This window comes from Pseudonaja textilis, chromosome 7 (genome assembly GCF_049901715.1).
Source record: "Pseudonaja textilis isolate UNSWEBS1 chromosome 7, rPseTex1.2, whole genome shotgun sequence".
Taxonomy (NCBI): Eukaryota; Metazoa; Chordata; class Lepidosauria; order Squamata; family Elapidae; genus Pseudonaja; species Pseudonaja textilis.
This window is the reverse complement of record NC_141996.1, coordinates 43,643,631-43,667,973: the sequence shown is the minus strand read 5'-3', so window position 1 is coordinate 43,667,973 and position 24,343 is coordinate 43,643,631. Positions and strand designations below refer to the sequence as shown.

Below are 24,343 nucleotides of genomic sequence, written 5' to 3'. Positions count from 1 at the left end.
TGTAAGTTGTGTTATGATGGTAGTTTATGTTCCAAAGTATTAGCAAAATAAACCTCTGAATCTCAAAGTAAGAATCGTTGTTTTGTGTTGCTTTCTTTCATTGGATTTTTCCATGACATGGTTCCATCTATGTTATTATGTATTTTGTATCTGTATTTCAATATTTTATCATTCTTATTTTATAAAGTTATTGTATTTCAAAGTAAGCTATATATTTCTTGCCCAACTCAACCGTCAATGAAATCATTAGTTTCATTCATGGAATATAGAATGATTTCACTTTTATTTGATAAGGCTGCCCAATCACAAACCATGAGAAAACTTGTAGCAAAATCCTTCTTTTACTAGTTGCAGAACAAAGAATGTGTTTATATCGAAAACATTAGAAAAATTGTCTTATAATTTTAGATATATACATTTACCAAGACAAAATTAACTAAGTTAATTTATTTGTATGAAAATATATTTGTTCTGCTGAACAAACTATTAACTTCAGTATGTACATAATAATTTCACATAAACATGGGCATGATTTACAATAGGCTAAAAGTTAAGCAAAACTTCATTTTATTGTTCTATCTTTTAGTAGTTTGTTCATTTTTTGTAGCTGTGCATCTTTGAAAGCTGAGAAAAAAATGGACAGTTAACAATTCAGATTTACAATAAAGGTCTTATCTTAACATGAGAATGAGATATATAACCATTCATTGCTCATTATATTCCAGTAGGGGGAACTAAAGATTCACTACCAAATATGGTTTTTTGGCTCACAAACCTGTATGTATTATAACCCACTGTTTAATCATCAGTGTTAATAACTTATACCACTAGTGATCATATATAGTCTCAATTACATTTTATATATTAAAGCTGCCAGAAATATGCAAATGTATACCTTTGTCATTACCTCAAAACCCTTGAGCCTTTACTAAAGTAGATTATTTCTAGTTAAATACTCATGTTTTGGTAGTTTCATTTGCTTTTGCTGATTATACTTTTCTTCCTTTTTTATAATTTATCTTTTTGTCTCCATGTTGTTCTTTCAAAAAAACTGAAGAAAAAACTTTTTTTCTCCTTATTGCTGCACTATTTTTTCATCCATGTGAAGCCTTTAAACCTTTTGTTCTCTCGGGTCCAGGAAGTTTGAACTGGACGACTAAAGATGACTAAATAGCCTTAAAAAAATTCTTGAAGAACTTGGTAGGTTTAAAATGAAGCCTGTTGAGCAATTAGTTCAGAAATTGTTTTTATGATGTATTATTATATGTGTCATTTTGTGTTAATTTGGTATATTATAAAAATACTTAAAGTAAGAAAATGAGGAAACAGATAAGCAAAATGGCTAAACTGTTTTACTACAGTACAACTTTACTTTAAAGTTACTACCAGCTTATTATTGTATATGAAATTTTGCAATTGCTATTACTTTGTGAATATTTTTAAAAGCCTGGTCTTCTGCTTTTTCTAGAATATGGAATAAGGCATATGTACCACAATTTGTTACATTTGTATGGTTATACTTCAAAATGAGAAGATTCATTATGATATATGCTAATTATACCTATTATATGTCCAGATTTCTTCTTAATTTGCATTAACCTCATTTGACTTGTACCTCACCCCCAGCAAATCCTTCCCCAAATATTTAGGATTAACATTGTAATTTGAGGAAATGTGCAACATTCAGAAACAGACATGATCATAACCATCTCGGGTAAAAAATATTGGTCCTACTGGTGCATAAATAAGAACAAGGCATAAAATAATAAAAATCATGATCCATGGTTTTGTCAGTGATGATTCTTCAAATATATAAAACTTAAATTGAAACAACATGGGCATAGCTTGCAGAAAAGTGTGATTTCATGACACATATTGGTATACTGACATAAATCTATGATTCTATACTGCATAGAGGTAGTGATTTCAAAAAAATGCTATTGGTTTTTGTGGCATAGCCTATGATTTTAAGACAGAAACACTTTTTAAGTGCAAGTCTTAGGATTTAAAGCTTGAAACACTTGTTTAAATGGAGAAATTCTAAGAAGCATAGCTTCATGACTGTAACAGTGTCAGAGCCACTTAGCTTTGTTAGCAGTGACCAATGAGTAATAACCAATTTAATTAATTACTTCCAGTTTCAATAAACTAGCACAGCAAAAATTAATATTAGAAAAATCACACATAGCACTGTGCCTGGCACATTACATATTCATGATCTCACCACATTTCTTATTTTTGAAAATTAAAATGTTAACATTTAAAATTATATTTAACATTTTGATTAGGTAAGAAAGGGAATCATTTATATAAAATATTTTCATTTCTAAATGAAATGAAAATACTTATATATTCATATATATAGCCTAATTTTAAGATTTAACTCGCTTTGTAAATTTGCTATATACTGGAAAAAAATGAATAAGCATTGAGCAAAACACATTTGGCAAAAGTTGGCAATGCAATATAACTTTTTAAAAGCTATCTTAACATGCTCAACATGCCTTATTTTCCCATAAATGACCAAAGAATTATGATTTTTTGTATAACATGTGCAAATATACCCTGCAATGCATGATAGAAACACAAGAATTTTTGTGAACAATCCTTATTTTATCTATCTCATGTAAAATCAGCCTAAGGTTGAATTCACTACCAAAACATTAACAGTGCATTATCTAAACTTTAAAACCAGTCTTGTACTTGGCTTTATTAGTTGTTAATTGGTTTGCCATCTACTTTTAGAATATCTTTAAAGCAGAAGTTGTTTTTGCATCATAAGTTTCATAAGCTCCAGGCCATATGTCAATTATGAATTATAACTCTGCAATATCTGGAACTTTAGAAGCTAGTGAGAAATGTTGGAATTTTGTAGTAATGTTATTGTTATTCTCACAAATGGTTACAATAGTGAGTGTGACAAATAATTCTATATCCATACATCAGACAACCAAAAAAGGCCTGTGCCATGGCTATCCACTATTTATTTAACAGATAACAGATAATCAGAGTTGGAAGGGACCTTATAGGTCATGTAGTCCAACCCCCCCAACGGCAAATGGCAATCCAATCTCTTCTTGATGGTCTCAAGTGATGTCTCAAGTGATTTAAAAGGCCTGAAGGTATCTGATGATGCCAGATATATTGTATTTGAGGTGAATACTTAGTTTTAGCCAATTTTGTTATTTATTGGATTTTTATTTTGCCTTTATCTTGGTAGTTCTAAATGGTGTATAACTGTATACAGTACACCACTGTTCTTCCATTTTCCCCACGATAACAATCTTGCAAGGCAGCTTTAGTTAAGATAAATCATCTAGTACAGACAATTTAAAAAAAGATCTTAATGGAAATATATAGGAACCATTATCTAGGCAAAAAGGGTGTAAACATTCCTTAAGTGCAGAAGGAGGTAATATCTGAAAGCAACTCAGGCTGATTCACAGAAGAATAAGGACAGCACAATCAAAGTTGCAAGATTATGTATTTTTTTTTTGTCAATCCCAATAAAAGTAATTTTAACCTTTCCCAATCTGGTCTACCTTGTGGTACCGACACCCAGGTTGAACTTCTGTGCCTGCAGACTTGAATCTTGGCCTCTCTGGTGGCAGTCCAGCACTTCAAATTGTATACAACACTGACCCATTTGTCAAAATATATTTACCAATTCTTTCAAACTGATTTTGCAATTGCTACCTACCATTTAAAAAATTAAAGTAACAAAATTGGTAGGACCAAGATCTTGGCAAATGTCAAAATAGATATTTTCAAGTACAATGTCAGCACTGGGACCCTGGATCTTGAGATGAGAGATTACCTTTTATTGTCTATACAGTTTGGAAAAGGCAAACTGAAGGATGTTAAGTGTTAAATTGAACATTTTACTGGTATTAACATTTTGAAAGTTGCATCTTTTATTCATTTTATTCTGTTTTTATAGTTCCTTGGGGGGAAAAACTAAAGTTTGAAAAATGATAAAATTGATGAAATGAATACAAATAAACATATCTACAATTAAAATAGTGGTATTATTTTAGCAAATACTTAAAAGCTTTGGAAGAAGGGTCCATGTGCAATATGCCTTTATCTTTTTAAATTGCAGATTTAAAATTAACCAGTGAAATGAACTAGGGAGCCCTGGCCCATTTTTTTCTACCTCGACCACATGAAATTGTGAGGGGAAGCCATCAAAAGATTACCTTTCTTTCAAAGGGAAGCTGTGTGAGAGAAAAGAGGCAAGTCAAAATGAATAATTAGACAAGCAACTTGCATGAAATCACTCAATGAGAAAATTACCTGCCCATTAAACGAGAAGCAGCAGGAGCAATCATGGTAATGCTACCTATAGCCACCGGTAAAGAGGGAAAGGGTTGGGAGGAGAGAAAAGGAGGCTGTAGCCTTCGCCTGAATCTCTCAGCTATCTCACTTGTCTTTTTTTTTTTCTCCCTCCCATCGTGGTCCCAGAGCGAACCGGGAGTGGGTGTGGTGTTTCGCGGTCGTGTAGTGCACAGCCTCAACCCAGCTCAACCTAATCTCTGATTAGAAGGGGAAACTGCTGTTTTCCCTTTTCTTTTTCCCCTCGTTTTCGGGTCTGCTGAGCGACCACGGGAGACGAGGAAGACGGGCTGGGGAAAAGCCGCCCGGACAAGCTCCAACTGGAGTGCTGCTCACAGACAAGCGCCTGGCGCTTGTCGCCTCGCTCGATTCTTTCCCAGCGGGGAACCTTCTCCCTTTGCAAAAGCAGCGGCGACGGCGGCGTCCCCATCAGCGGCAAGAGCAACCGCCTCCAATACTCTTCGCCTCTTCCAGCCCAGCGACTCGTTGGGAGTTCTTAAGCTGTTCGTTGCCTCTGGGAAGGTGGGCGTCGTAGGGTTTTGTTTTACATTGCGAGTTCTAGGGGGAGATGTTGTACAGCCCTTCCTCTTATGGGAAGTTAAAGGAAGCCAGGCTGCAGCTTGAAATGATTTCGGAGAGGAAAAATGAGAAGCAGCAGACTTAAACTAAGCCCATGATTTTTGACCTCCTTCCCCGCCTTCTCTTCGGAGTGCCAGGAACTTTGAGGGAGGGGGGAGGCTTTATAAGAAAAGAAACCTCTCTTTGCTCAAGAAATCCTTTGCCTTTTGGCTGCAGCGGAGAGTCTTAACCACGCTTGAACAATTTATTTGCCTCGGCTGGATTGGTGGGAATTTCGGAAAGGAAAACCAGGGCGGTGGAGATTGCCACCCCTCTCATTTCCCCCTCCCTCCCCCACGCGGCTGATCTTCACAGGGGTGGAACTGTCCCATTCAAGCCTTTTCCTCTTGGCTGCCTTTGAACATATCTATAGCTCCCGGGGGGGTGAGGTGGGGGGGACCAAGTTTTTGCACTTTGGGGACGGCTACTTTTTCTCTGGTTCTTCCGGAATTGGATTACCTTTGAATAAATATGCTAACATGGGGCTGCTGACGGCTGTCCTGCTTTTCGGATTTGTCCATTTTCAAGTTGATGGTAAGTTTCGCTGTCATTTCTCTGGATTCCTTTCCAGCCTGATTTTGAAGGAGACCACGGAAAAGAAAACAGTAGGATTTTAGGCTGCAAATCCACAGTGGTGTTGATAGTCTTGTAAAGACCATTGGAAGGAAATAAGAGATAAGGATGCAGTTGTAATGCAAAAAAAAATGTTCTTATGGTGTGCTCACGAAATCATCGTTCAAACTTTATGAATGTTAAGTATAAAAAGCACGGAGAAGGAGCAGCCTGGCTAATACATTTATAGATGTCATCAATAGAAATTGATTGTTGCTATTTTTGTCTCATGGTGAACTTTCAGAGTGGAAAGATGACTGATTTAGAGTATTGTGCTTTCAGTTCTAGAGAAGGACTAAAAAAAATTGGAAGGATGACATTGTGAATTTTGCTGCCTGTAGCCCATGCATGCATAGAAATTCAGAAACCATGAGGAATGTGCTGAAAGGTATGAAATAAATATGTCTCAAGCTAAGTAAAAAGTATATAAACTTGGAGGGAAGGATTAAAGTCATATCTGTAAAACCTGGAACTGCAGAAGAATATTATAGCCACTTCCCATAGAAAGTAGCTCAGCTTTCACTCTTCAAAAGACAATGGGGATTTTTGAACAGGTGCTGTAGGTGTCTCCTCTGCTGTAAAGCCAGTTCTCATTGCATGGGTTTTGTCCTTTGTTCAACTTGCCTAGCATCCTTAAAGTAAACCTAAAATGTTCTAATTACTAAATCCATAAGATGTTATGTGGAAATTTAAACAGATTGTATTTACAGTGTTGGAAAGGAGAGAAGTGAGTGAAAAGATTGTCTTAAATTATAACAATACATATAGATGAGAAGTGGGTGTCATGGATTTTTTTTTTTTACAAAAAATGGGGATTGGAATGGATTCACACAGACACATACTCACACCCATTCCCACTGTAGTTTGCAAATTTCAGAATTTATGCATATAGTCATATGATAAGCAATAATACTGAGTATTAATTTGAATAGTCTTCGTAAGAAGGCATGTAATGCTGCCAGGTTTAGTGCTGTTGCCCTATTTGGCACTAGGTTGTATTTTTTTAATAGATTTGAGTTATTTTTTGTTTTAATTCACAAATCTGAGATGTTTAGTATTAGGGACAGATTGTGGCAATAAACTTGGTTCTAGCAGGAAACTGGTGCTAAAACATTTAAGATATCTATGTCAACAACAAGGTTCTCTTGTAAACAAAGGAGTATATTATATTACCTACAATTATAGCATGCAGTTATTGACAGTATAAGTACCGATGCCTCTTTTCCACCACACCCCATCAATACTGAAGGCAGCAAAAAACTCTTCTAAGTGTGGATGATATGCAACTATTTATTATGGTTATATAATGCATACATTTTCCAAAAAAGCATTCCACTGCATAAGGCACACACTGAAAATATACATAAAATGTGAAGGTATCAAGCCACAAGAAATGTAGTTATTAGTCTGTGCTTAAAATTGTAGGTAGCTAAGAAGAATACAATTAAAGTGCTCAGTGGAAGTGACAGAATGAATCACAGGAGCCTGGTGTTACAGAATGTAATTAATGTACCAGGCTGTTTAGAGATATAGGAAACAAATGCAATTAACCAGCTTGCTGAAAGGACATCAGCAGAGCATAATTTATTCAAGTTTTCTTCCATGGAGATCATAACTTGAAGTTCTTTAATTTTTTTTAAACAGAAGAGACTAGCATACTCATTGGTCCATGTGGAGAGAAATAATACAGAATACAAAAATACATGTATGTTGAGAAACAGTGATGTTAAGCTCTGTGGATATACATCTTGACTTGCTGGGTTACAGGTAAAATTAATTTGGTTTAAAAGGCAGACAAGCCCTTGTTGAATGAGAAATGTAGACATGGCATTAAAAATGTGGATCAATCTCTGGTATAATTAAGTATTTTATATTTGGCATAAGTTTATTGGTGCAATTTCCTAGATCAAAAATTGCTTGCTTTTCTTGTAAGCATGTACATTAGAGAGAGTGCCAGTAGTATACCAAGTTGAAATATTGAACAAGTGTCTTGGGCATTGTTACAATATAACTGATTATTGTATAGATGTATACAACAAATCTACAACAAATCTTCCCAAGAACCTGATAAAAAATATGCTGGAAAAAAAATCATGTGAACTCTTTTTGTTCCTAGCTCATTTTAAAAATGTACTTTTCTGTATCTCAGCTATCAGCCAATCAGTTTTCATCTCTCTCCTTGGAAATAAACTTATATGCATGTAGAAAAAGAGGAAGGAAAATATAGGCCCAATAGAATGGAAAGTACACAAATAGCACAGAAATGGTAAAGAAGTATAGATTATAATCAATACTATTTTTTTTCTGTCTTGCTGTTTCCTTTCCCTTCCAAGGGTGTATCTCTTCCCTTTCTATGGCCCAGAATTCACCTGACTCTTCTGATTTCTTCATCTTTCTGATAACATTTATTCCTTCTAGTGCTGATAGATGACTCTGCTCAGACAAATCTTAGCCACCAGGGGTCTTTTCTCCAACTAATTTGGAGGCCTTCTATTGTCCATTTGAATGAATATAAACATGCATAGCAAAGTCCCAAAGAATGGCAAGCAGGCAAGGAGAAGTACATGCTTGGTGAAAAACAAAACAAAGAAGGTTAAGTTAATGGAGAAATGATCTTCATGGAAGAGTGTAAATTATCTTGTGGGCATCATTGTAGATCTCTGGAAGACTCAGTGTTCCAGAGCCATATATCAATCTACTTTTGTGACTTGAGTACCTGAAATCATTGTAATCTACCTCAAAGAGCTTTTTGGTGTTTTATTTAAATAATGTAAACATCTGGCTGACTGACCAACCATAATACTTTTGACACCATCAAACAACATCTGCCTATCCCAAGAGCTTGGGAAAGACTGGATAGTTGGATAAAAATGCCAAATAAGTTTAAATATTTGGCTGACTGTGCAATCAATCATAATAACAATAATAGTATAAAATAATGGGAAATCATTAAACCAAAACCATTGGTATTCCTCACTGTGTCTGTTCCACACCCCAAAATGCACCATGTCTCACTTAGAAGATAAACTATTAGTTTTCTGTATCACCGTTGAGAAAATACTTTAATATAGTTTGGTATAAATTTTGGATACAAAAGTAATACCTATTTTTTTTTTACTTGCTCTCTGTAGGTGAACATTTAAGAATAGCAGCTTTGAAATATTTTTAGAGTGCATTGTGACACAAATTCAAATAATAAAGTTTATGTTTGCTTCTGAATAGTCTGAGTTCTTAGAAATTATATTACTGCAAAACTGGGCAAAATATATATATTTTTTCAGCAGGTGTGGAGTTCTGGTGGTATAGCTCAGACTGCTTGAATTCCATTTGTCGTTAACTGGAACTCCAATCTTGCACTTTCCTACACTGCTAAAAATATAATGCTAAAAACTAAAAAGAGCATGTGCCACGCCATAGAGCACGTAACAGTTAATATCATGTTTGGAACATTATTATTTTGACTACAACATGAGTGCACTGAAGAAAATTATATTTGTGCTCTACAAATAAGTGTATTTAGTTTTGTAAAATAGAACCTTTTATTTGAATCTAAAATGATTATGTCACACGTAGAAGATGATACTTTGTACTTGTGCATTGTGATAGATCAATACAGTATATTTGAAAGAGGAAGAAAACAAATATGTAAACAGCATTTTAACTTTTTGGAAAGATGAATGAAACAAAATTTCTAAGCAATTAAAATATTTAGAAAAGTTATAAGATCCCTCCACAAAATATTTAAATATGTTCCTCCAAAATATACTATTTTCTCCAATTTAAGTTAATTGGATTAATTTTTCTTTAACAAAAAAAATCATCTTCCTGTTTACAAATTAATTCTTTTTAGTATACCTGGATCAGCATCTTGGTACTATATTTTAATTGAATTCTGAAATTTCATCTGTATGTATCTAGTAGTATAGTGCCGAGTAGTTTGTGAACAGTTTGAATTTTCAATATTTATGCAGAGATTTGAACATATCTGTGTGGCAAAGTTAAGTGAACTTTTGTTTTCAATAACTGATGTGCTCTCCCTTGGGAAGCAACTAAATATTTCCCTTATTTATGTATTTATTGAATTTATATTACCGCCTAGTCGCCCATGGTGACTCGAGGTGGCTTACAGAATGTAAAACCATAAATTTCAAATACAATAAAAACTAACAAAAAGAATCAAATTAATAAAGTACAATAGAACAAAATCTTGAAAAAATAAATAAAAAATCACCCTCAACTCCCACCCACCCCCACCCCAATGGCAGCAAATCACACGAGCCATTTGATGGGCTCCATCCCGCTCTGGGTTCCCCAGGCCTACTGGCAGAACCAGGTCTTCAGTGCCTTCTGGAAGAGTATTAGAGAGTGGGAGAGTCTAATCTCTGGGGGAATGATGTTCCAGAGAGAGGGAGCCACCACGGAGAAGGCCCTTCTGGGTTCCACCAAGTGTATCTCCCTCAGGGATGGGACCCACAGCATTCCCTGCTTCTCTGCTCTAATGGGTCGGGTAGATGTGACCGGCAAAAGACATTCCCTCAGATAATCTGGTCCCAAGCCATGAAGGGCTTTAAAGGTGACAACCATCACCTTGAATTGCACCCAGAAGCAAATTGGCAACCAATGCAGCTCCCGCAGGAGAGGTGAAACGTGCACCCTGGGATCTGCACAAAACCACGCACCACTGCATTTTGCACCAACTGGACCTTCTGGGTGTTCTTCAAGGGCAGCCCCATGTAGAACATGTTGCAATAATCAAGACGGGAAGTGACTAGGGCATGAATGACTGTGAGTAGTGATTGTAGGTCCAGGAAAGGGTGTAACTGTACAACCTGCAGTTGCACAAAGGCCTCTTCGAGCAGGAGTCATGAGTCCAAGAAAACCAAAATCTGCATATTGTATTGGAGGAATTTCAGCCCATTCTTACTTTCTGGATAACTTCAATTCAGGGATGTAGGTGAGCTTTACTTCAGGTTCTTTGATAACATTTCTAAAGATCATGACTTTGACTTGGCCATTCCAAATATTAACTTCCTTCTGCTTTAACCATTCTTTGGTTATACATTTTGCTTGTTTTAGGTTGTTTGTTCACTGGTAGAATGCAGAAGCATGCTGTTTTCACTCAGAAGCCATAAAGAAGGCTCAAACTTCCTATTGCTACAATGTTTTATAGATGGGATAAGTTTCTTACCTTATAAGGCAGTATTTGTCTTTCACCAAACATAGCACTTTTCATTCAAGCCCAGATGATCTACTTCAGTCTTACCTGTCCGCAGTACAATTCTTCTAATACTTTGGGGTTATCCATGTGGTGTTCTCTATCTGTAGACAGGCAGCAATGTTCCTTTTGGAGACTTTCTCCTTGCATTTTGCCACACACACCATTATTTTTCAGTATTCTCTAGATAGTAATCTGATGAAAACTGAAATTCGCCAATGCAACAAAAGCCTTTAGTTCCTTAACTAATTATCCTGGGATTCTTTGAAACTTCCCAGAATATTATATACCTTGCTCGTGATTGGTGAGCTATTCCTGGGAAAGGTAGAAATGGTATTGAATTGCCCCCCCCGCTTTGTACACAATCTGTCCGATAGTAGACTAATGAAGTCCAGATTCTTTGAAATCATTTTCCAATCTTTTTTAACCTGGTAAGTATCTGTTTTCTGGAGGTCCTCAGAAATATCCTCTTTTTTTGGAGGCATGACACACTTCCATATTCTTGTGTTGTGAAAATCAAACTTTGATAATGAATACCTAGAATTTTAATCTTTAAATAAGGCAGGATCTCCCGTACTCACATCTGATTATCATCCCATTGACTGGAAAAACCAGCTTTAACTTTCCCGTCAAATTAGCTGGTAATCCTAGTCGTTCACATACTTTTGCTAAACACAAATATGTAGCTTTGGATAATTTTCCTCAATAAATGAATAAAGAAGTATAATGTTTTTGACTCATTTGATTAATGGGTTCTCTTTATCTAATTTTAGGATGTGTGTGGAGAACAGATCACATGGGCGGAGAACAGTTTAAAGATAATCTTTACGTGGAAATATTGAAAACTAAAAAAGTATTTTTAAGTATTTTTTGTTATTGAAAATACTGTTCTTAAAGTTCTGTATAATTAGTTCAGGACTAATTAATTTGAAGGATGTGACATGCTTAACTTTTAACCTTTAAAAATTATGTATTTTCTGCACACAACTGCCTGTCCCCCACATTTTTATTTTGTCATATTGATTGTTATGATGGTAGAAGAGGCATTTAAAATAAAACAAAAGAAAAATATGTATTAACTATAACTGGCATTAAATTATGATTTATCTGTGCATTAAGACAATTTGGGAGTAGTCTATTCTGGTTCTATTCTGGTTGAGTTAGTCTTATTATAAAAAGCAGGACTCTGACTGAGTCTTCTTCCTGTATCATTAAAAAATAAATAACGAGCTGTGCATATATTTTCTTGATTTGTTTGAAACTGAAAATAGTTGAATCCTACCTGCAGAATGCAATCTTCCTTCCTTTAAGCTGTCATTCTCTGAATGAGGGCCTAGGCTTGAATTTGATTGCTCCTGCTATCATACAGTTATTGTGGATTTTGCATTTCCAAATTCTCTTAAAAAATGGAGGGGAGGGAGAATTAAAATGATACAGTTCTACCAAAGTGTCATAGTGATTCTCTTCAGATCATCCATTTTGGTGACAGCAATTTTAGAATCTCCCAAATTGAAACAGACTTTTTTTATCCTTTACTGAATTAATGTGCTAACAATCTATCCTTGAACTGGCAGAAAACAGCACCAGCATAAAATTAGTTGTCCGCATTGCCAATCCCTGCCCTGTCTCAATTTAATTTGTCAAATGATGGCACATCCAGATTTGTGTTTGTGTAAATTGTCTCCTGCCAACAGGAGGAACATCGGGCTTCATTCATACTTCACTGGCATAAGTAGGGTAGTTCTGACGTAAAACTACAGACAGAATTGTCTGCCTCTTTTCATTCATCATCGTAACTATTTGGGCATCTAAGGAAACATGAGAATAGGTGACTGCCTAAAGAAAGAAAGTTTACTGAGGATTGCAAAGCAACAGAAACTGATTATGAATGGACTATAACATTAGAAAACTTTCTGAATAACTATTTTAATATTTTTTGAAAAAATTTAAATTAGGAAACACGCCTTACCAGATGGATTGTGGTATCAAGTTCTTATTATAAATGTTTTGAGGATGAATTTTTGCAAAATTTACAAAATATAGTGAACTCTATCCTACAAGAAAGAAAGATGCCATATCTAAAGAGGGACAAAAATTGACTTTAATAAGAAACCATAGACCAATATCATTATGTGTACAAATTATTTATAGTAATACTGATAGTGTACTGGCTTCAAGACTGAAACTAATTTTGCAAGGATTTATTCTTTTTTAAGTACTCTTTTATTTATTCAAGTAAATACAATATTTGAATTCTTACTACCTGAAATCTAGATTGAAGTCAAACAAACAACTTAGATTCTCTAATGAGTGGTAAATTCCTTTTTGAATTTCAAAATCATCCCAGTGGTCTAATTATTACTTAACAGTGTGTGAGTTGTATAGAATTGTTAAGTTTTATAAGTTCTTGTCACTTCAGACCTCAGTAGAACGTTCTGCATTGAAAAATGGTAGCATAGTGCTGACAGTCTTGCTTCACGGCCAGCAGCTTGTTAGAGATGTAATTGTATATATATTAGTTAGAAGGAGCTATATTTATTACAGGAGAATTTTCCTTCAACACTGGAGTGGATTGTAAAAATGCAAAAAGGAGGGTAGAACTGAGAAGTGTCAAAGCCTTGGAATGCCATTTAAATAAACGATTTTTTGTAAGGCAAGTGAAGAGTATGATTAGTACATCAAAATTAGGAATAAATTTACTGTAAATGTATTTATTTATTTACTGGCAGAGTCTAGAAGATACCCTATGTCTTTTAAAGTGCAGGGGATATCCATGACAGATTGATTCGAGCTGAACTAGATCTATCTGAATTACTTTTGAAGTACCTTTTGATACAGTATCTGAAATAGCCAACATGGGCATATTTTTCTCATTTACAGTTGAGGCTATAATCTGTACAAATCATGAAATACTGTATAATTCATAAATTATATAAGGGCTGGACAAATGACATCAGTCTGAAGGGTATATTTGCATATTCAAATTCCCCATGATGGGAATCAAAGGTAATTAAATATTCATGACCTCTTTGCGTGCAAATAAACCTCCTCTCCCCCTAACTCAAAGTCCAACTTGGTAAAAAGCCTATAGCTGTCTAAGAGTCCAGAAAAGAAGGAAAAATGATAATGCTCTTCAATGGCAACATCACTGAGGAACTGGTAATTATGGAATATATTTTGGTGGATAAATAGGATAACTGATGTGGAAGGCCTTTTCCTAAGTGCTTATTTATAAATTCCTTCAGAGAAGTTCTGTATTTGACATTGTACTGTGATGCTTGGGAGTCAGCGCTTATAAAATTGATTGATTGTGCAGTTGAGTACTAATGAAAGAAGTGTTTGTGCTTAACCATTTCCACACATCAACACCGTCAACATTCTTGGCAGGCAAGGCAGGAAGTTGTACTTACTGAAGAGTTGGTGAATACATGAGTCCTGCATTCTGAACTAATACTTTTTAGATCCAACAAATATGTGATTTGAAAATCTTAACCAATTCATTCCATAAAGAATCAGAAAATGTGATATGAAAGCTGAATAAATAATTGCCAATGGTGAGTGGTAGAGGTTTAGTATGCTTTATGATAGATTCTGACCATAAAAGCTAACCATAATTTTGTCACACCTAATCAGTAGTAGGGGATAGATTTAGAACTTTTAAGTCATATATTTGAACAGTGCCCTTTTCTCACAAAATAGTATTGTTGTAGCTTCAGAGAGAGGGCTCTAGTAGAACACTCATGATTGAAATGGCTAGTTTCTTTATAATATATTATAAAGAAACTTTTTATATCAATGCAACTTTTCCTGAGTAGATAATAGAATTCTGCTAGCTGTCAGTTATTTCATTTGAATTTCAAACATTCTGATCTTTGCTGGAAGGTGGAACCAATTAGAATAGTGGCTATTTTCCATCTTAAATTTACTCCTCTACAACTCCACGTGTAAGTTATTCTATTACTCCTTCTATTGCCCAAACAATGCAGAGATTGAGCTTTTCTGGCATTTCTACTATTACCTCCTTAAATTAAGCTTCTTTCATTCCTTCCTATATCTTGAATTAGCCTCTGAAATTTTAAAAATACTATTGCATTGTCAGTCCTCCCAAGTAAACCAGACAGAAACATGATTTGCTATTTATGTTATATAAAACATTTTATTAATCCTTAAAACAAAATGTAATTAAAGATAGCAGTAAATAACTAGAACTTTGGATAGGATATTTGAACCTGGTTTTAAATCTTGTTTATAATTTAAGATTATTAGTTGCTACATCTTTGAAGCAGTGACTAACATGTTAGCACTGGTATGTTTCCCTTTGATTAGGTGCTTCAAAACAAAAGATTCCCAAAGGAAAAGAATTATGTTTCAAAGTGATTCAGCTACTTCAGTGTTAGATTTTTTTTCTTTATTTGTGATAGTATTTTTAATAAAGGCAGCATGTTTCTGGTTTTGTAGGCATTTGTAGGTCAAATCTATTTTTGTTAACTTGGAAAACTAGGAAAAGAATTGAATACTGAATGTTTGCTCAAGTCATTTTGTTGCTGTAATTTTTTTTATCAATCATTGTCTGGAATTAAATGCAGGAGAACATGTATCTGCCTTTGTATGACTGTAAATTCTTCTGTTCCCTTTTTAGTAAATGACATGTCTTTTTCTCTGTGTGGTATTGGTTGCTAAGAGAAGTGCAGTGGTCTGGCTTCATAATCAGTAGTAAAATCAAAGAGCATATTGGGGTGAAAAGGGAAACAGCACAGTATGAGTCATGAATCACAAGTTGTCTGCACTATGTCTACTTTGTTCTAACTTTTTCTTTCCAAAACTTTTGTTTAATTGAAGTGCTCCTTTTCATATCTTCTCCAAGCCATTCAACAGAATAAGGGTAAAACTAAGCTGTTGTTAGTCCACTCAGAGAAACAACAACAAAAGTGTTGAGAGTTATTCATTGGCCACATTAGTGACAATGTGTAATATAAAGAATAGCTTTAGTCAAGTGCCTTTAAAACAGAATGATTAATACTTTGCTTTTACCAAAGAGAAAGGGAGAGTAGAAAGGTCTGAGTTTGTCACTGTATTGTTTTGGTTCTGGCCCCAAACAATACCATAGCAATTGTGAATTTAAAATATTCTTTAAACTGTTTCTTTTTTTGGTGGGTTTGGCAAAGCTTTTCTTTTTATTCATAGTTTCTAAAATAAAAATCTTCATAAAAATGGTAAAATTGGCTAACATAGGTTTTCCCCACTCAGTAATATAAACAAAATGGTGAAAAATTGTGCAGTGTTTTTAATATTCCATTATAGTGAAATATCAACTTTTTACCACTTGCTTCCTTGTTTTTTTTTATATTGAGACCGCAAAAGTTGTGGCATCAAAGATATTTTGGAGAAAAAAATCTACATGATTTAGATTAGTATATTGCAAGTCCTTTTTCCTCCTACAGAAACCTGCTAGAGTCCATAGACCATTTGTAGAGCTATTATAAGTTAAAAAAATAATCAAGCACAAAATTAAATTTGGAGAGATGAGATCCTGCTTTGATTAAAAAAGGGCCATTGAGCTAAATAGTGCTTTAAAAGTGCAAACCTCTCTCACCCCTTTGTAATTGAGATATCTGCACATCTACCTTGTGTGACTGCTTTACTATGCAACATCTTAATTAAGCAGAGTAACCTCCAATGTATGAATGAGTAAAACAACTTCCTCCGGAGTCATTCTTTTGTACTTGGCATGTGTTATTAATATATGGAACCAGAGGCCAGAAGGGAAGACCTCCAATTGATGCTGCTTTTTAGCAGTTTGACAGTATATCATTTCACTACTGGCAAATTTCCTGTTTTTTAATGGATTGATTAACAATTTTCATATGAGAGACTGGTGGCCAGAGGGAATGCTGTTTGGAAGAAAAGCTTCAGACAAAGAGCAAATAAAAGCTATCTAGCTTACAGAAAAATTGCCTACTTCTTGGGTAGAATCTTTACTTCTGGACAGACTGTCTTGTTCAAGAGTTGAGATATCTTCTCAGAAAAGTGGCATATTTATTCCTCATAGCTTGGAAAAGTTGTTCTTAAATGGTATGTATTTATTTTTTTATTTTTTTATTCCATTTTTATATCTTTTTTTGAGAATTAATAGTCAATTCCCAATGCTGTGATAGATGTTGTATTTGTAACATTTGAAAGCTGTCATTAAATCTACTTTCACTTGTTTGCAATCTGGTGCAGTCCTGGTGTTTCTCCTAAGATTACAGGGTTTGCTCATAGATCTATGGTGTATATACTGTGATTTTTATATAGCATTCTATCTAACATAAGCCTCTAAAGTTTTTGAACTGTGAATGAAGACCCTATATAATTTGAAGACTGGACTGGGCAAAAAAATGATTGGGGTATTCTTGCAAGACCATCTAATTTTAGAAGTGACTTTATCTGTATCGTTATCCATGATCTGGGTGAAATTGGTAGGGAAAGTCAGGCAAGAACTAAGACCCTGGTGAAATAATAGCAGTGAGTGGTCACTATTTGGCCATAGTTTAACCTTAAATGAAAATACTAGATGGGAAAGGTTGTGTGAGGTTAGGACATAATTGATTTTACTAGATTCTTGGGTCCCACCAGTAAGCTCAGCATTAAGGTCACCATCTGCTATTGCATTTAGTAAACAATGCCTTAGTTCTTTGGCAATACATAATAGATATCAGCCTGCTGTGTGATACCCTGATCCTTGGAGAGGTGCAGTTGACCTCTGGGATGGCCCCTGTGGGGAAAAATATGCCTATTAAAATAAGAGAGCCTTACTGTTATTGCCAAGTTTGGTATCAAAATTATCTATTAGTATAAGACCCAGCTTCCCAAGTGAGTTGAGAAAGATAATTTTCCAGTAATGTGAACTAATATTTGTTAAAGAAAACAACCTATTGTTCTTTATGAATTCCGTTCCTTCATGGTTAAAAGTCTGTTTTAAACTAATTGTCTCTGATAAGAACGAGCTTTGCCAAGGATGTGCAAGGCTGCCAAGAACTCTAGATAAAGTTACTAAGAAATATTTCAAACATAAAGAGTATCCAAACATCAACCAAGATACTCCAAATGTCCACCAGGCTTGAGTGCAAAAACTTATTTGCTTCCTGCAAAGCACTCTGGCTTCTCAGCTGGCTTTTATCTCTTAAGGGAGGGACCATTACCTTGCAGCCTTACTACCGAGTTGCCCATGCTGCTGTGGCTGCTCTTTTGAGCAGCCCTGTGCACACGTGCACTTGGCACAGGCTCCTCAGGGACCCCTTCATCACTGCTGCCAGCCTCCACAATCTCCAAAGGCAGCATCCCACTCCCTGATAGTCCTGGCCCCATCCCTGCATCCCATGCAGACCCCTCATCTGAGTTCTCGCTCTCTGAGACCTCAGTCATCCACACCTGCTGGCGAACCACAACACCTCTAAAGGAAAATATTAGACGTTTATAATTCATTGTTGCATTTGGATAAATTCGGCCTAGAAGTTGATGCCATGTGCTGTCTTGTAACAAGAGAAGAGGATTCTACCTGGTAGGAGTTGAATATTTTTCCAAATAGGTAGTATAATGCACTTTATGTAGGCTTCAAGGCTGCTGAAATGTCTTTGTTGGTGATAGGACATAAACTTGAAGGGCTTTAAAGAACTGTTTGGAGAACAGAAAAAATGGTAAGTGTCACATCCCCACGGCATGCTGGAGCCGTGACACTGAGCGTTCTACTGTGTCCGAATGTGCCACCACGTTAGGAAGTACCTGCCAGCCAACCGACACGGGGTTTGCATTGCCAATGAAGATTGCCGATGAGCCCTGATGACATCAGACACTGAACTATCACAAGTTATGGGTGGTTATTGGTAGAGCAATGAACATGCTGACCGTTAAAATAATGACCTTGGGGTGGATATTCACTAGGCAGGCACAAGGGCGATGGTGGGATATGGAGAGTATAATGTAGTGAGGGTATGGTAAAGGAGGATGGATAATTAATGGACAAATGCACGGTATCTGGGGGTTACATAGTGACCGGAAATTAAGTGGTAGCGTCCACCGGATGGTGGATAAATTATGTTATTATGTTATTATCTGGTGTATAAATACAGCTCTGGCTGCGAGGTGCGCCAGAGCTGACTTTAATATCATCTTGATGCTTGGTGTTACTCAAATCCGGAGCAGTATATGGATGAATAAAGACTTATTTCTTGGTTACTTCGAGAGCTTTGTTTCCCTTTCTTTCTGGAATTTGGCGTTGAACGTAAGTCCCAGTTTGTGAGGTATCCAGCGATAATCCATAGCAGTGAAAGTGAAGTAATTGGAAGATATCAGGTGGTGAATATTAATCATGGACTTCTCAGTAAAATCAGATTAAAAGCTGTTACTGGTATCAGTTTTTATGGAGCTGAATGTCATGGCTAGAGAGAATGCATCACCTTAGGAAGAGACCTAAAATAATCATGGGGTTATTAAGAGCTAAAGCTGCAATTCAGCAGTGGATATTTGACATGATTTGTATTTCTTTGAGGAGTCCTTGCTTTCTAAAAACTGGACACAATTATTACAGGCAACTGGAAAACCAGATTGAAAGCTTGTGAATAAAGTTGTGAGGGATGAATCCATGATGGAAATAGGATGTAGGAAACATCTATGCCTGACTGTAGATGCTTTCCCAAAATCCAGATGGCAATCCCTACTTCATTGCCTCACATTGTCATATACTGTTTTTACATGTATCATTCCCATAGTCATGTATTCATTTTTTAATGAATGAATGAATACCTACATAAATGCTCACTCTCTGGGTGCAGCAGGATGAATTATACAGCCAATATTATCAGACTATAAAAATGAAACCAATGAAACACCAGCAAATTAGCTCCTTTATATTACCTTCCCAGCACGCTAGAGGTTTTTTGTAGCCTACTTAATGTCTTGTCCTCTAAAATATAAGAAGGAAAGTATAACAATAACTGCAACCTTGAGGAACCTGAGAATCTATCCAACAAGTTCATTAGATTTATTTTCTACAGCATGTGTTCCCTATCTTCATAACTCCACTGACTTATAAGCAGGGGTGGGATTTTGCCGGTTCAGCCCGGTTCTATAGAACCAGTTGTTACTGTTCCCAGTAGTTCGGAGAACTGGTAAATCAGTCCTCTGGCTGGCCCTGCCCCTCTCTGCCCGCTTCTCCGCTCCCTGCCCAGTCCCTATCACACATGCGCAATATTGTGCACATGCGTGACATGCCTCTCCAGGCCAGCCATTGCTGCCTGCCTTTCACTGCGGCCCTGCCTGATCTGATGATCTCCCTGGGTAAGTGCAAGCCCCGGTCACCTTTCCCACCACCACCACTTGTCTTTTGTTTTGCCCCTTCCCCCCCATTTGCATGTTGCCTTCACTGCCGGTTGTCTTTCCCCAGCCACCACCACTTGCCTTCCACCGGGAACACATGGAGAGGCTCCTGTGCAACTGTTTCTCTCATTGGTTGGCTTTCCGTTCCTCCCCTACCACCCAGGATCTTTCTATGCCTCCCTCTACTGCCTGGGATTTTTCTGCGCCTCCACCTTGCGCCTGTCCTGGGCTTCCTCCTGCCTGGCTGCTGGCTTGATAGGAGGAGAGGGAAAGGGAAGCTAGGAGCTCCTGGGGCTTCCATAGCCACGCCGCTGCCGCCCTCACCCCCCCCCGCTGCCCCCGCCCATGTGCTCCAAAATGGAGAATGGTAACTCCCAGGGCTGTTCGCTTTCTTCTTCTCCTGCTGCCCTTTCGTGTGTGTGTGGGAGAGAGAGAGAGGGAAGGAAGGAAGGGCAAGAAAATAAGAGGATGGGAGAGAGAGAGAGAGAGAGAGAGAGAGCAAGAAAGAAAAGAAGGGAGAGAGAGAGAAAGCAAGCAAGAAAGAGCAAGAAAGAAAAAAGGAGAGATAAAGGAAGTGAAAGGAAGAAAAAGAAGATGGAAGGAAGGGACAGAAAGAAAAAGAGGGAGAGGGAGAGAAAGAGAGAGGGAAAGAGAGGGAGAGAGAAAGGGAGAGACAGAGAAAGAGAGAAAGAGAGGGAAAGAGGGGGGAGAGAGAAAGAGAGAGGGGGAAAGAGAATCCCACCCCTTGGTGGCTACCTCCCCAAGTGACAGAGAAGGAAGGAATAATGGGGTCATATAGGCATCTGATCCTGGTTGTATTAGGAACCTTTTGTTTACAATATCTGTAAATTTGGAATTTTCCCTTCTGTGCTACAATTTTTTTTTTTTTAAGACCATGGGATGTTTGAGTGTTACATTTCTGAAATATTTTTTTGTGTGCATTCATGGAAGTCATTAACTTTGATTTGTCAGTCTTGGATTGCCTGATTATTACCTTCAGGTGAATTCTTGAGGTTACATAGAGTCTAAGTAAATAATAAAGTTTCTCTATTCGCAATTCCTAATGTCTGGTTTTTGAAGAAAGGATCATTTCTAAAGATGTTGTTATTCTTCTAAAGTTTACTTTGTATAAGTTCTCTGCAACAATGCCACATACAGAGACACAAACGAAGAGAAAGAATATCTGGCTAGGAGTGTCAGGGATAAAAGTATTGAATTTGAGGCTCCTGTTTTGCTTGCAATCTTGGATTGGGGTTTGAAGGCTGTAAAGTCTCCTGTCTCTTTTACATCTACATAATTGCAACTGTTGGTCTTGGTTCTGATATGGTTCAATAGCTTGTGATCCAATGTAAGAAGATGTTGAGGAACGAAGAGTGAAAGGGTGGAGAAGTATTCATCCAGAATTGAAGGTTGGGCTCCTGGGGAGAAGGAACATCTTTGGGGCTGAAACTCATGTACTGTAGATAAAATAAGAAGCACCAGTTGGGTCTAGGAAGGGTCACCAATCTGAAACATTAAAGGCTGCACGATTCTGCAACCCTTAGTAGGATGATTCCTTCCTTCCTTCCTTCCTTCCTTCCTTCCTTCCTTCCTTCCTTCCTTCCTTCCTTCCTTCCTTCCTTCCTTCCTTCCTTCCTTCCTTCCTTGTCTATTGCCTTTCTTCTGGGCTGTTGTTATTCTATGATACTGTAGAACTGGGGTTGCTCTGAGCATCCTCTTGTTTCTAAGCTGCATCATTTGTTTCTGTTGATTGCATGTATTTTTTAAGACCCTGTACAAAGATTAAAAAGCACAGTCCCTGCCTGCAGGCTTATTCTCTGATAGGCAGAGTACAACAGGGCCAAACTGGGAGAATCCCACCCCTGGGTATGTCTGTATGTGTGTGTTTCAGGTGGGCTTCCTAGCTTTAGAAGGAGAGAGGGAAAGAGGAAGGGACAGAAAGAGAGAGAGAGAAAGAGGGAGAGAGGGAGGGGGAGAAAGAAAGAGAGGGGATACAGAAAGAGAGGGAAAGAGACAGGGGAGAGAGAAAAAGAGAGAAAGAGAGAAGTAGATACAAGAAAGAAGAAAGAAAAGGGAAAAAAAGAAAAAGGGAGAAAGGGGAAGTGAAAGGAAGAAAGGGAGATAGAAGAAAGGGGAAGAAAGAAAGGGAAAGAAAGGGATAGAGGAGAAAGTAAATGAGATGGATGGATAGATAAATAAATGGAAGGAGGGAGGGAAGGAAGGAGGGAGGGAGAAAAAAGGAGAGGAAGGAGAACATAATCCCTGGTTTCAGAAGACTTTGAAGCAGCACAGCAATCTAGGGCTGGCCTGCAAGGGATCTCGGAGGTCATCTAGTCCAACCCTCTGCTCCAGCAGATTACAGAATCAAAGAATAGCAGGGTTAAGGGTGCGTGTGTGTGTGTGTGTGTATGTGTGGCTGTCAAAACTCTAAAAACAGGTCAAGTAACTCTGGAGGTCAGTCGTAAATTAGAACACTTCCTAAGCAACTGGTCATTAAGCGACGACCTGGTCATTAAGCTAGGACCACTTACATTTGGTTTGCCAGTCACATGGCCAGCTGCCTGGGCCTCGCCCTGCCCTCTCCAGGGCTCCCCAGGCCTTGGAAACTGGCAAAAAACAAAAAACCTCAGTCACAAGACTGTGTGGGATGTTGTAACTGGTCATAAGTGTGTGTGTGTGTGTGTGTGTGTGTGTGTGTGTGTATGGCTGTCAAAACACCAAAAACAGGCCAAGTAGCTCTGTGGAGGTCAGTCGTAAATTAGAACACTTGCTAAGCAACTGGCCATTAAGCGAGGACCTGGTCATTAAGCGAGGACCACTTACATTTGGCTTGCCAGTCACATAGCCAACTGCCCAGGCCTTGCCCTGCCCTCTCCAGGGCTCCCCAGACCTTGGAAACTGGCAAAAACCACTTGCTAAGCAACTGGCCATTAAGCGAGGACCTGGTCATTAAGCAAGGACCACTTACATTTGGTTTGCCTGTCATATGGCCACCTGGCCATGCCCACTCCAGTCACATGACCGCCTAGCCATGCCCAGTCAGCAAACCACTCCCACCCCAGTCACATGACCACCAACCTACACCCACAAATTAGGCCATGCCCACAGAACCAGTTGTTAAGAAATTTGAATCCCACTCCTGCTTATAAGTTTCACCAGTTTTGATGAAAGACTTGATATATTTATCTTTTTATTGTGAACTTGAAATCTAATATTTCCAGGAAAGTTGCCAAATTTTGTTCACTGTCATTGCATATTATACTTACATGTAGTGTGTGTGTGTGTGTGTGTGTGTGTGTGTGTATAATTACAATTATGTAATATATTGTAAGTATACCATAAAAGATATTACTTTTTAATTTCTTTTGCCATATTTTACCTGTCTTTAATCATACATGATTTTATGTTTATGTTGCTTCCCAAGGTTTGGTCTGCTTCCCCCCCCTCCCCCCGATCAATTATTGACCCATTATTGCAACAAGATTTGACTGACTGACTTGGCACTCAAACCTGACATTGTGACCCAGAGTCATCCACTTGGCTTTCATGCATAAAATTGGGATTAGAATTCCGAGTCTTCTGATTTCTTGTCTGATGCTTTGTTTACTAGGCCAAACTGACTTACATATTTATAGTTATGTATGTACACTAAGTACATTAATTAGATTACTATTTTGCCTATTAGTTTTAATATTTTTCTAGTATTTTTATCTTTTGAATTTTTTAGTGTTTTAATAATCTGAACATTTCTTCTAATTTCACCAAAAATGTTTATGTACTTAATCTGAATCTTATAATAACCTCTTAATATTTTTTTTTAAAAATACTGGTTAATCACGGTAATAAAGATATATTATTATTTTTTAAGAAGTCATTTATAGGGAAAGTAATGGTTTTATTGTGCTTAACCATTCTATTTTTTTTAGTTTCAGAGGAAAATTTATATAATCTAGAAAATGATAACTAAAATTACAGTAACAAACAATTTTAATTATTACGTTTTCAAATTAAGTAATAAAAATTGACATATAATTCTAAAATGAAACAAAATAAACCCATTAGATGGAGGTAGATGAAATAATAATACTGATATTGTTAAATTACTGAAGTTATTTTTTTCCAAAAAATTCTTTGCATAGCATTTCTTGAATATGTAGTCACACAAACAATTGAACACTGTATATGCTGGTCATTATATTATTTTACCTG

The 24,343-nt window shown here is 36.9% G+C and overlaps 1 protein-coding gene across 12 annotated transcripts in view; it reads left to right on the top strand.

Annotated features, from left to right (window-relative positions):
* Positions 1–24,343, top strand: part of ROBO2 (roundabout guidance receptor 2) — a 783,469-nt gene that overhangs the window by 392,489 nt on the left and 366,637 nt on the right. Inside the window, exon 1 of one of the 12 annotated variants that reach the window (XM_087937508.1) lies at positions 4,435–5,487. The exons of the other annotated variants lie outside the window; for them this stretch is intronic. Within the exon in view, the coding sequence (XP_087793634.1) occupies positions 5,433–5,487 (55 nt within the window). The 5' untranslated portion in view covers positions 4,435–5,432. Of the gene's footprint in view, positions 1–4,434; positions 5,488–24,343 lie in introns of those variants that run through there. 12 annotated transcript variants of the gene reach the window in all.